The 14,436-nt window shown below is 36.4% G+C and overlaps 1 protein-coding gene across 1 annotated transcript in view; it reads right to left on the bottom strand.

Annotated features, from left to right (window-relative positions):
- LOC108717438 (CUB and sushi domain-containing protein 1) overlaps nucleotides 1-14,436 on the bottom strand; it is a 786,063-nt gene that overhangs the window by 95,355 nt on the left and 676,272 nt on the right. Inside the window, exons 42-45 of the mRNA XM_041564732.1 lie at nucleotides 12,176-12,353; nucleotides 5,141-5,286; nucleotides 1,364-1,444; nucleotides 351-464 (exon numbers count right to left, since the gene is read on the bottom strand). Of these exons, the coding sequence (XP_041420666.1) occupies nucleotides 351-464; nucleotides 1,364-1,444; nucleotides 5,141-5,286; nucleotides 12,176-12,353 (519 nt within the window). The remainder of the gene's footprint in view (nucleotides 1-350; nucleotides 465-1,363; nucleotides 1,445-5,140; nucleotides 5,287-12,175; nucleotides 12,354-14,436) is intronic.

Below are 14,436 nucleotides of genomic sequence, written 5' to 3'. Positions count from 1 at the left end.
AAAGTTCTGAATTCTGAATTCAGAAAGGCCGTCTCCCATTGACTCCGTTATAATCAAATAATCTGAATTTTTAAAAATAATTTCCTTTATCTCTGTAATAATAAAACACTACCTTCTATTTAATCTCAATTAAGATGTAACGAATCATTATTGGAAGCAAACTAGCCAATTGGTTTTAGCTAGTTTACATGATTTTCTGGTAGTCTTAAGGTATGAAGAACCAAATAATGGAAGATCCATTATCTTGTAAACCCCAAGTCCCGAGAATTCTGGATAACAAGTCCCATACCTGTACAGTAGTGTTTGTTGATTAGTATTTTGTTTAGTTGAGCAGAAAAGTAAAAACTTACCTTCACACTTTGGAAGTGAGCCCTCAAACTGCAACTGAACAACCATCTTACATGTAATCATATCATTTCCAACTAAAGTGAAGCCTGGGCGGCAACGATATTTGACAAAATCTCCTGGAAATAATATGCACATATTGGTAACAGACTTTGACATAGTCATTGCAAACGATATGTGTGAATTTTATTTCATATTCTAAAAGTCATACATGGAGAAGTTGTATCAGTATTGGGCTCTAGGTACAAAATTGCATTTTCAGTAACAATGTAAGTAAACTTTGATGTCATTACACCATAACACCCATTTGCTTCTCCTATCTCTATATCTTTTTACTTCATCGTATTTACTGTGTTGTTTAGCTGAGTTCATTAACCTTGTTTCATAATTTAACGGCATGCCAGCACCTTGATTGATAGAATGGGTTGCCCACATGGGAAAGCAGGAGTTCTTTCTAAAGTGACACAGCATTTCACCAATAGGGTTTGAAACAGTATTTATATACATGCCCTAAAAAATCCCACAATGCATCTTGTCAGAGTGTTGTTAAAAGGAGAGTTGATGCAACACAGTGGGGAACATGCCCCAGTCACAATTTTTCTTTTTTTTTTTAAACATGTTGCTGCCATCAAATTAAAAATTAGCATATATTTTTCAAAAAAACAAGAGCCTTTCATCATTTTAACATTTTATATAGTGCATTTGTACCATATGCAATTAAATATAGGTTTGAAAGATTTGCAAATCATCCCTTTCTCTTTCATTTACATTTTATGCAGTGCCCCAACTTTCATAGATGAGGTTGTATTGCAGTGAACTATTTTATGAAAATACGATTCTGACCATTTTGATAAAAAAAATCATATATTTTAAAATACCATTTTTATTTACTTTCAGGTACAACAACAACAACAACAACATATCTTTGTCAAAGTAGGCAATTAATACTGAAATGCATACTCATGTAAGGGATTACATACAGTACATGCAAAAAATTTGTAAACAATCCATACAATACCTATTTCATAATCATCATCATCAGATATTATTTCTGCCTCAGCCACAGATGGAGGTGGATGGCATTTTTTAAGTGGATAAGCTGAAAGGAAAGATAATTGTTTAGAAAAAAATAAGTGGCCACATTAATAGTTTTATTATGCACATAACATAGCAGCAGTTAAAGGGGTTACTCATCTTTACATTAACTTTAAGTATGATAAAGAAAAGCGATATTCTAAGACAATTTTTAATTGGTTTTCATTTTTCATGTTTTTTGAGTTATTTCACTTTTTATTCAGCAGCTCTCCAGTTTACAATTTAAGCGATTCAGTTGCTAGGGTCCAAGTTACCCTAGCAATAATCCATTGATATGATATGAATATTAGACTAGAATATGAATAGGAAAGGGCCTGGATAGAAAGATGACTAATAAAAAGTAGTAATTACAATACATTTGTAGTCTTAGAGAGCATTTGTTTTTAGATAGGGTCAGAAGAAGACAAATAATTAAAAAACAATTAAAAAACAAAAACAAAAAATGAAGGTCAGTTAAAAAGTTGCTTAGAATTAGTCATCCCATAACATACTTAGGGGCAGATTTATCAAAGGTCGAAGTTAAAAAAATTTTGAACTTCAAATTCAAAAAGACCAACTGAATGGAGGTTGTAGTTTTTTGGGGTCGAAGTGGGCCGAATTCAACCTACTTAGTACGATCGTACTTGATCAAAGTTTTTTTAACATCGAACTTCGATCTCCCAAACTCCCCCAATTGCCTCCAGGTTCTAGGAGGTCACCCATAGGCTAAAACAGCACTTTGGCAGCTTTAGGTGGTGAATGGTCGAAGTCGAAGTTTTAAAGAGACAGTACTTAAAAAAATTCAATCTTTGAATTTTGAAGTTTTTTCAAATTCAAATAGAAGTTGGACTATTCAATTGTCGAAGTACCCAAAAATTACTTTGAAATTCGAAATTGTTTACTTTGAAAATTCACTTCGACCGTTGATAAATCTGCCCGTTACAGTTAACTTAAAGGTGAACCATCCCTTTAATGTGACAGGAAATATATAACAGACCTTATGTAGTGAGAAGTATCTACAGTGGAAAACTGACTATATCTATGTCATAGTGAAAACAACCCCCTTTGTTATGACTTTATATATTATATATTCCACTGGCCTGCTTACTACTGTTGTAGCTCTGTGAAGTATACACTATGGTGTCTATTAACAGTGTCCTTTCTCTGGAGAGAAAGACTTGCTACAGACGTGTTATGTTATTTTATTGCACTTCTCCAATTGCCAGAAATGGCTCCATAGCTCCAGTATTCCTGCATTTTATTCCTAAGAGAGAGAGGCAATATTCATGGGTAAAAGCAGGAGACATGCTTATGGGTGAATGGGCGAATTTGCGCCGTTTCGCTTCACCAAAAAATGAATTTCCCGCAAAATTCGCGAAACTGCTAAAAATTTGCGAAACTGTGCAGGCGTCTCGTTTTTGACACCGGCGTCCGTTTTTGACACTGGCGCCGTTTTTTTGACTCTTACAGAGTTTACTCGGAAGGGTATGTAAATAAATTCACCCTGATGGTATGACAGTGAGCGAACTGCTCGAATTCTATTTTGGTTAAAAAACACAAAGCATGAACTTTCAGCAAAGTCTTGTGCATGGGGTCCCATTAAACAAAAATCATGGCTGGTCATTAACCTGAAATTGCAGAAAGTCACAAATCACAATTTTGATTCCGTGTGATAAACAGTTTATTAAAAAATAATACAACTCTTTATCAATGTTCAAATTTGAATTTTTACATTGGATTGAGGGGTTTTTTTTGCACTGAAGGAAGTTGTCAGGAGAAGGAAAGAGGGCTGGTTTGACGGTCAGAAACTGACCAGCTCTTGTAATTCAATCTTATTAACAATACATGTGTCCCTTAATATCTTGGAAAGAAATCTATTTTAAAGGTTTAACTATTCACAATGGCATTGTGCTCTGTACCTTATGCTGTATATTTATATGGGGTTAGAGCAGCAGAGCACAGCTGGGTGCCTAATGCAAGTGCTTTTAAAATGAGCACTAAGTTGTGTCCAGGGCGTCCAATGCTGGTGAAGTTGCGCTAGCGTTACTGTGCCAAGCAAAGCAAAGTTGCGCTAGCATTGCCTAATTTGCATACAGCAGGAAGTTAAAGTTTAATGTATGTTGCAGCAAATACATTACACTACACAAGCCCGGGAAACATTAATAAAAGAAAAAAGAGTTGTTATAATGCCCTACATATGAGCCCAGTGTATAGTATATTTGCCATATGTTAGGAAATGTAGGGGGGAAGCGGGTTACCCCCAAAAAAATTAAGCTCTTTTGCAGCCTATCACCCTGAAAAAGGAAAAGACGCCAGCGTTTTTTGGGACTATTTACTCTATGACACTTCACCTGGTCTGAGATGGCAAAGGCAAGTCTGGCGCAAGAGGTAACGTTCAGTAAAATCTGCATCGTGAATTTGCACAGTTATGCCCATTCGCGAGAGCGCAAATTCGGCAGCCGTTAGGGAGCGAAGTACCGCCAGAGTCTATCTCCTTCACTAGGAAAGTTACACCAATGATTGTAGTAAATCGGTGAAGTACCAAAATGACGTCACACTGGAAAATTTTCACCAGCGTTAGTTACTTCGCCCTTTAGTAAATTTGCATGTATGGTTCTTTATTAAAATATCAGAGTGCCATTAATTTAATAAATACATGTATGGGATGAGTTATCCGTAGTAATGAGAGAATTTATTCACCAGGCATAGATTTGCGACAAAATTCCAAGCTTTGCCACTTTTTCGCAGGGTTGCTGTAAGTACAATACCTTATACTTAACCCCAACTAAGATAGAATTAAACCTATTGGGTTTATTGAATATTTAAATTCTTTAGACTTAAGGTATGGCAATTCAAATTATGGGAAGATTCTTTATCTGGAAAACCCCTGGTTCTGAGCATTCCGGATAATAGATCCCATACTGTATACAGTATGTATTTAATATTAAATATAGCCAGAAAAACTACTAATTTTTAGTAAAGTGTAAGTACGGTCATAATGGATATAAATGGAGTTTTCATGAAAGAATGACCCTTTATAATATTTCTCACGGAATAATGACAGGATTATGGTTTTGACTGAAACAGGTGAAATCAAATTACTGTATGTAGACAGCATAACCCTTCCAACTATTTCACTTGTCTGTTTCCCTTGTTTCCGTTCTCACATTTACCTGCATATCACTAAAACCCCATACATTTGCCATTGTTGATCTCCCCTTTACAGTCACACAAACAGACCGAAAGACCTGCACATAAATCAATCGCCTTTTAAAAAAAGAAATCCACAGATTTGCATATTGTGATGCTAATTAAACAACACCACTGTCAAATTATGTTTAAGAAATACATAATTAACATTTTATTAATACTTCTCTTGCATTCCTTTATGGTTATTATTTTCTTGACACAGGAACTAAAAAAATGTGCCACAAATAACATCACTGCAGGCTTATGCAGTCAGCTGTACAAAAAGCAAAGCCGCTGAGTTAGCCTCATCGTAAATATATACTTTGGATCAACAGCAGACCATTTTAAATTTTAAACTTAAGCCTTAGTAGATCTTCAATAGAATAGCAAAATCTCTCTCTATAAATGATGTATGAAATATATGAACAGATGCCTGAAGCAGATTAAATATACAAAGTGAGGAACATATTTTATTTCAAAAACTCAGTACTTTAGTTACAGTTTTATTTACAAGAATATACAGAAAACTTACCATGAAAATTTAGGACAAAGAATCCAGCTGTCGAAAAGTCACTGTGGAACTTTAGAAGAACATGATTGGATGAGCTATAAGCAGTTTCAAGAGCTGTATTTCCACTGAAAACACCTAACTGTGGAGAAATTTGGTCTGGCCCATCCCTAAAAGAAAAAAGAAAATTGCAAAAACGTTTTTGAGTTAGAACATTTTAAAAAATATTCTAGCTACTGACCTGGAAATGGTTGACACTAAAATGGGCCAGTATATTTAGAAAAGAATTGCAATTAATTATTTTTTTCAAAATATATATATATATCACTAAATCAGATAGCAAATATTCCATTAAAGGAGAAAGAATACCATTTAACAATTGGGGTTCCAAAACATAGGCACCCCCAAGTGACTACTTTAATTTGCAGTACTTGACACCCGGGCCGGGGCCGGTGCTCCTATCAGCGGGGGTTCTTCTAGCGAACACCACGGAGCAATCCTCTTCCTGCTTCTTCGGTTTTCAAATTTCCTGGGGCAGACACATGTGCAGAAGAGTGAAATAGCTTTTAGCTCTACTGCGCATGTGCAGCCACAAGAAAACCAGAAGAAGCAGGAAGAGGAACTCTCCGTGGTGCACGCTAGATGAACCCCAGGCTGGTGTGGTTTTCTGAGGCGCACCGGACCGGGGTGTCAGGTAAGCAAAAGTAGTCACTCGGGGGTGCCTACGTTTTGTACTTGTAAAATGGTATTTGTTCTCATTTAAGGTGCAGATTCTTTAATTACATGTTTGTAATGTTTTAAACACAATAGAAAAATATTAGCATGGGCAAACTGATATTGTATATATGCCAGACCAATTTATTATAATTTTGAATAACAAAACAATGAAATATATAAATTTGAATCACTGGTATGGTGGTGTGTGTCTGACTTAATGCAATGCACACAGCCAATCACCTTGATTTGATGATTTTTTAACAATATGTACTAGATTGTTTGAACCTTGAATCCCACAACTCAACACAAAACACAGCTCTTACATACACATTTCTAACATCCAGCTGTAATTTTAGAGTAAATTGCCAGGTATGCAGAAAAGAATGCAAATGCTTATTTTACAGTGTATGTTTTTAATACATTTGAAACCCATTGTATTACATTAAGTTGTTTATGACTGGGTTAAACATAATGTTCTTGCTCAGAAAATGTGACTACTACTTACTATAGCAATCAGGACATACGCTGCATAGAATACTTAGCAGCCCTGCACTCATTACTGCTTTTAGGTACCAATGTTTTTCTTTGTTACAAAAGCACATTTGGTCAAACATAAGAAGTTCACAGAGAGCTTTTTCTGGCACAAAACCCTGCATGATTAGTAGACAGATGTGGGGGTTGATTTATGATTGCCTGAGCATGAAACCTTTGTGCATCTACCTATCACGTTCTATCCCTTTTCTTTGCAGTTTTTGGTGCAAGGTTAAGCTGGGGTTCAATCAAAAACGAAATACATAATCCTGTGATTGCTAGCTTTAATAAAATGATGGGTTAATTTTGCCTTTTTGTAGTTCATCATTCACACCCAATCAGAGCTTACAGTCTGTGTTTTATCACATTTATACAACATACCTGCTCATTGGATCTGTATAAAATAAGCCAGCTGTAACATGTGGAGACCAGAGTCCCTTGAAGGAGACCCATGCAGACATAGGAAAATTATTCAAACTCCTTGCACATAATAAAGAAGGGGATGGTGGTCAGTATAAATTGTTCTCTCAACTTATCTCCTATTCCTTAATGGTTGCTCTGTGCTGCAACTGCTACATGCGATCCAAATATACTTTAAAGGAATTCCAGCAGAGATTACTGCAAACAAACTATTATTCCGAGTGGTTGCAAACACTAGAGTTTGCCACCACTTTCCTTTAAAGTATATTTGGATCCTTGTACATAATGCTGTTGTCAGCATCAAAATAAAGAACCCAGCACTGCAAGTCAGCAATACTACTCACTTATTCATCCATATATGCAAGTCTTCAACAAATGTTAATGAAATTATCATTAGTCTACACTGGTTATGTACAATAATTGTAAGGGATAAATGGATATGGCCCAGTGTTGCAAATTTACACAGGCTATTATCAGGATCTATTATCTGGAACTGCATCTGGAAACCAATTCTCACTACTAATATTTCTTGATCTCTCAGCTGCTTTTGATATTGTGGATAACCTTCTCCTCCTCCAGTCCCTCTATTCTCTTGGTTTTTATAACACTGCCTTGTTCTGTTTTTCATCTTGCCTCATATATCATTCTTTCAGTATTTCTAACAATGAAGTATAATCTTCTTTCTTCCTCTTTCTGTTGTTGTGCCTCAAGGCTCTCCCCTTATTATTTTCCCTTTATGCTTCCTCCCTTGGCAAACTAATCAACTCAAATGTTTTAGTATCACCTCTACACTGATGATATTAAAATTTTTCTCTCCTAATCTGAACCTCTTTATTCGGGTCTCTTCCTGCCTCTTCTCTACTTGGATGTCCCTACGCTACCTTAAATTAAACTTTGCTAAACTTCTCTTAAATTGTTCTCTTTTCCCCATACAACAACCATAATATCCCAGAAGTATCTGTCATAGTTAATATTTCTACTATCTCCCCATCTCCCTATGCCCAGTGCCTTGGCTTATCGTGAATTATGTTGTGTCCATCACTCCTCAGCAGTCACTTATTAAATAATGTAACTTTCACCTAAGCAATATTTTCAAAACAGGATCATTTATAACATAAAATTCTAAATTCTAAACCTCTCTCATCATATCACGCCTGGACAACTATAACTCTTTATTATTTGGTCTTTCCCTCCAGAGCTTGTGACCTCTCCATTCCATAATGAATACAGCTGCCAAGCTCAGCAACCAGCTTGATAAAAGACTCATGGTGGTCTGAAATGTTGCTGAGTATCTGGGTCAGAGACCATGTCCCAATAAAGGCGTTTTAAACCAAAAGAATCCTGTGGATGGTACTGTCTGTGAGTATACAAGCTCGGCAACCACTCCACCTCTGCCATGTTAATCTCTGCATTGGCTTTCACAACCACTGTATAGTGAAAATTCAAACTAATGTTCCCACATTTAAAGCAGTTCATAACATACCTCACATCTCTGAACTTATCTCTAGATACACACCCTACAGCTTAGTATGCTCTTCTACTAACCTGCTCCTCAACTCCTCTCTCATTACTCACAAAACTTTACAAGGGCTGCAACCCTTTTCTGAATTCACTTCCCTGGCCTGTACAACTTTCTCCTAATCTTTCTGCTTTCAAAAGATCTGTTCAAATACATTTATTTCATGAAGCTTACCTCACCTCACCTTACCTTATTCCCAGACCGTGGGACACTGGAGACAAGCATCACCGGTGATGTTGCCCATAGTAACCAATCAACAATTAGAGTTGAGCAGTCACATTGAAGTTAGAAAAGGAAAGCAAAGATCTAATTGTTTGCAATGGGCAATATCACTGGTGATGTTTGTCTCCAATATTAATAAATATGCACCCTTCATAGCAAATATGCAATCCCTTTGGGGCAAATTCACTAACGCGCGAAGCGCCGAACGCTAGCGTTAATTCGCTAGCGTTTGGCATTTTCGCTACTGCGCAAATTCACTAACGAACGCTGGCGTAGTTTTGCTAGTGTTACTTCGCAACCTTACGCCAGGCGAATCTTCGCTAGCGACGAAACTACGCAAATTCACTAACTTGCGCAGTGTAGTGAACGCTACCTTTTACGCTAGACTTCCTTCGCCACCTCAGACCTGGTGAAGCGCAATAGAGTAGATAGGGATTGTTTCAAAAAAAGTCCCAAAAAACGCTGGCGTGTTTTCTACATGATGGCTGATAGGCTGAAAAAGATCGAAAAATTTTTGGGGCTCCCCTTACTCCCCCCTACTTGTCCTGACTCATGGCAACTTACCTAGACAGTGGGCACATGTGTAGGGCAAAATAAAATTTTTATTTGCAGATTTGAAGGTTTTCTAGGCATTTGTAGTGCAGATACGTGTTTCTCCATTGAAATTTGAATTTCGCGCCGTATGCAAATTAGCCTTCGCTAGCGCAACTTTGCTTTATATAGCGAAACAACGCTAGCGCAACTCCGCAACCTTTCGCTACCCCTGTGCACAACTTCGCATTTTAGTGAATTTGCGGAGCGCTGGCGAAAATTCGCCTGGTGAAGTGCGGCGAAGTGCGGCGAAGAGCGGCGAAGAGCGGCGAAGTTGCGCCTGGCGCAACTTCGATTCTTAGTGAATTTGCCCCTTTGTCTTTACGAATGTAGGTTCTTTTGGGCAGGGCTCTCTTCACCTCTTATATTTGGTTACTGTTTGCTATGTATGTAATTCTGTATGTTCTTTTCAATTACTTTCATTGCCAAGGAAAGACATTCATCTTTATTGGTATGCATAGGTAAATACAAAACTATGGGTATTTTTTTACATTGGCCATGTTATGTTCTTGATTAAAGAGAATGTGTATATATGCCCATTCACCTTTCTTTTATTATAACAATTGGTTTATAGTGGTCAATATAAGAGACTGGAAAGTAGTGGCCTACTACTTACATATTATTTTCTGATTCCAAACATGTTATCAACTTTTTTTGCTAGCAGTCAGCATAACCGTGTAAAATATAAAATCCCAGTATCTCGCAACTGCTTTCTTTAAGTATGTTTCAAAAGAACCTTTAGCTATTTCTCAATGTAAAAAAAACACCATATTATCACCCATGAGACCTTTGACAGCTGCTAGCTTTCCTTTATGTTAGCTTTTGTAGAGAGCAATGTCTGAATTTTAACAAAATCCTGATTCTTTTGTGATGTGTAGTCAAGTACATCAGAGATTAGAGGCTGTTTGAAATCATTTAACTTGTGGCTTTTATCAAAAGCATTTTTGACCACCTGATTCTAATCTATAAATTCAATACAGAATCTATTGGAGAGTAAAATCCTTTACCAAAATCTTTCAAAATAAGTTCATAACTTCCATTCTTTATGGAAGTTTAAGAACAGGTTTGAAATATTTTATATTTATGGCCTTTCCAGAAAGGGCATCTTTCCATACAGAGGCGTAACTACAGAGAAAGCAGACCCTGTGGCTGCAGGGGAGGGCAGGAGGTATAGGGGTCCCCATGAGGCCCAAATAATGAACAATTTCAACATATATTGGTAAAAAAGGACAAGCTGTGGATATGTTGGGGGCCCTAAAATTGCTGTGGGATCCAGTAACATCTTCTTACTCCACTGTTTCCAAAATGTGGAGTACCATGCCTTTTGACTATAGAACACATGTATAATCCAGTAGAAAATATAATCGTGCAGCCATATTTCAGTTTTTTGCCAGCAGCAACATTTTTCACAAGTCTGCTTGAGAATTCAAGCAGGAAAAAACGTTTTTTACCGGAGAAAAAAACAAATACTTTATTGTTATAATTTTACCATGAGATTTGCTTTGCTGGAAAAAATTTTTTTTGCTCTATAAAAAATGCAGACAATCATGAGTACTATAAATGCACTTCTTGACTTCCACATCAACCAATCAGATTGTTGCTCACCCCCCCCCCCTGTCTATCTAAGGAGCTATTTGAGTGCAATGTTTGGAAGGAAATAGCAACATGGAAGCCAGTGTTTTCTATGAAGAGCAACAGTTGTAGCATAGTGGAAAGGATTGTCTCTAACAAGGTAGGACACTATTAAAGATATTGCAGAGCCAAAAAGGCCTTAGCCGCAATGCAATGTTGCCTTCCATTGACTCCAATACATTGCATTGGCAAATTTTGCCATTTTGAATATTTTTCTTCAGTTCCACAAATTTCTGTGGTGATACAAATTTGTCCAGTTTCACTCATCACTACCCAGTAGGATTATTTTGCCATCAATATGGCTTAGTTCACCTCAAGTAATAGGTGCTGTTTTACAGAAGAAAAATAAATTAGCAAAAACTATTGGTCTTAGTAATGCTTTTTATTTATGGGTAAAAAACTGGCCAAAAGATCATGTACAGAGGGTGGTTATTAATGATTCATTTACTACTTGGAGTAGGGTTCTTAGTGGGGGAGCAGGGTTCTGTATTTGGTCTACTTTCATTCGAATTGTTCATTAATGACTTGAGGTGGACATTATATGCAATCTATAGGTGTTTACAGCCGACATAAAACTATGTAGGGCAATTAATTCCATTCAGAATGTGACATTCCTGCTGGGGATAAAAGTAAACATTTATTACAGCCAATGGGAATTATGCTGTATAACTTAATTTATACTTTAATCATAAATAACTTGATGCATTCAACTGTTTATCCAAACTTGGATTAATGTAATTCATGCTTCATGTTTATGGCACACATAGAAATTTTATACGGTATAAGGGTTATCTTGTTGCTGATCATGGAAGCCACTAGTGCTATCAAGTGGCGGTCACTGGGTTTTTCTGAAGGATTTTTTGCCTGGCAGCACCAAAGACAGAGTGTTTCCTTTTAATTTAAATAGGAATAAATTGCTAGTATTTCATTAAAGTAATTCTCCCTGCCAGAACTGTAATAATCAATACATGTTGTGTGCCATAGGTCTAACTAGCTGCAATGAACCACATGCTTCACATTAATTGCAGTGTTTTACTTATTTCACACTGTCATTTAGCTCCACAAACAGAGTAAAGAAATTGAACATTTGCATTTTGTTATTCTGTTTTATTTGGGAATTATTTTCTCATATAGACATTGTAACAGCTAGTTTGGTTTGTCAGTTTCTTTCTATGACTATTTCTAATAAAACCCAAAATCACATAATACGAGCTGAAGAGTAGATGATTGATTACTCATTTAATGCACACTATGAATCTTTCTGTAAAAATTGATTTGTTTTCTAAATTCTTGCACTGACCTTATATGTTATTATTTTACTTCTTTATAATGCCAGGGGTAAAATCTCACATCTATTACATAGTTGCAGAGTCAAGGGAAAAAAAATAATCAATTTAAAACCAATTTATTTACTTCGGGTCACATACCATACTGCAATGTAATCATTCACTGGTTCAGTCTGGAGTAAAGTAAAGTTAATATAAACCCCATGACCCTGCAGTACAGAAATAAACCATGTGCAGTCCATTGAATTCGGATATTCATCTGGAAATCCTGGTGAGTAGATTGTGCCATTTTCTGAAGACACATTGTATCCGCAAGGTGCTGAAATGGAAATAATAAAACTTTGAATTTATAAACAGTTAGTACTGTATAACTATTGTTGTTATTATGAATTTTGTTTGGACAGCCCTTTTCAAACCTGTATAAGAGCTGCAATCCAAACAATATAGTAACCTAAAAAGTAACTTGCCAAGCAATGTTCACATTACATTTTCTATTGTTCTGTAGCAAGAATTCAGAAGTTTGGTTCTCTGTCATTTGAATTTAACCAGTCAAATGTAACATTGTGTGACCTTATATTGAAAATATAGTCTTACTTCACAATTTGGCAGATTTATATCCATATTTATTGACATTATAGATGTTTAATTGCTCTTTCATGTCCCATTCAATGATAAATAGTTCCCCATTTTATTGGGCAACCCCCTAAAGTTTGGCCACTATAGGGGCCCTTAGTCCATTAAGGAGAGAGGCTTCTCTTCCTGGATCAGCTCATGACCTTTAGGGGCCGATTCATCAAGGGTCGAATATCGAGGGTTAATTAACCCTCGATATTCGACTAGGAATTGAAATCCTTCGACTTCGAATATCGAAGTCGAAGGATTTAGCGCAAATGCTACGATCGTACGATCGAAGGATTATTCCTTCGATTGAACGATAAAATCCTTCATATCGAACGATTCGAAGGATTTGAATCCAACGATCGAAGGAATATCCTTCGATCAAAAAAACTTAGGCAAGCCTATGGGGACCTTCCCCATAGGCTAACATTGACTTCGGTAGCTTTTATCTGCCAAACTAGGGGGTCGAAGTTTTTTTTAAAGAGACAGTACTTCGACTATCGAATGGTCGAATAGTCGAACGATTTTAAGTTCGAATCCTTCGATTTGAAGTCGTGGTCGTAGTCGAAGGTCGAAGTAGCCCAAAATTCGAAGTTTTTTTACTTCGAATCCTTCACTCGAGCTTGATGAATCGGCCCCTTAGAGTTCCCTAGTTTAGCCATAATGTGGCAGTGTCTAATAATTAGCTTTTGCTAAGGACTTCCCCAATGGAAGGGAGTCAATAGTGGAACCTAGACAAAGGCAAATCTAGTAAGTGGAAGGCTACTCACTAATAGGTCACTCTAGGAGTGACAGATAGACTGAATTCAAGGACTTCTTTAAATATGGCATTTGTTAACCCCTCCCAATTTTTTTAGGTTTCAGTTTTATTTTTTACTTCTTAACATCCTTTTTAATAATCTGGTATAAAATAAACCAGGCTTATATTCACAATCTGCTCCCTAGACCTTGAATAGGAAGTAGGATATCTCCACATATAAATTTCTGGGGTAGTGCCCAGATACATAAAGATACATAAAGGAAATTCACCACCAAAGAGTCTCTCTGTAGCAATCATTAGCCTTTTTTGAATGCAGTCTGACCTCTATCATATACAGTTAGGTCAATAAATGTTTTGGCAGAGACAACTTTTTTTTCTAATCTTGGTTCTGTACATTACCCCTGAAATTAAGTGATTGTGTTAAAAAAAGGCTTGAGTTACTCACATTTTTATGCAATCTTTTTGTTCAACCCACTGAATTGAAGCTGAAAGTCTGCAGTTCAACTGCGTCTGAGTTGTTTTATTTAAAATTAATTGTGGTAATGTACAGAACCAAAATTAGAAAAAAAAGTTGTCTCTGCCCAAATATTTATGGACCTAACTGTATATGCCTTTAGCACCTCAAATAGTTGAAATAGTTACAAACTCCCAGTAACTCCAATTTCGACCCTTGATAAATCTGCACCACATTATTGATAAACCCTGTCCCATCTGGAAATCTTTCCAAGATATGATGGCATAGAGGAGGTCAGGCAATAATTGATTGACAGCTGAGATTTTTAAATGCTTTTACAACAGCTATGAATACTTTAATAAGAAAAAGAATTTGGATTTCATGTTTAATTTGAAAATGACTTTTATTATACAGCTTTTTATGTCTGGGTGATAGGTCCACTTTAAGGGGTTCATTTATCAAAAGTCAAGTTTTAATTTTTTTCATGATTTAAGAAAAAATGCGGTGAAAAAAACACAAATGAGAATATAAGACTACATGTATTAGATCCAGAACTTGTTATGCAGAAAT

Source organism: Xenopus laevis, chromosome 5S (assembly GCF_017654675.1).
Source record: "Xenopus laevis strain J_2021 chromosome 5S, Xenopus_laevis_v10.1, whole genome shotgun sequence".
NCBI classification, from domain to species: Eukaryota; Metazoa; Chordata; class Amphibia; order Anura; family Pipidae; genus Xenopus; species Xenopus laevis.
The sequence above is the reverse complement of the archived record's forward strand: the minus strand, read 5'-3'. Positions and strand labels throughout refer to the sequence as shown.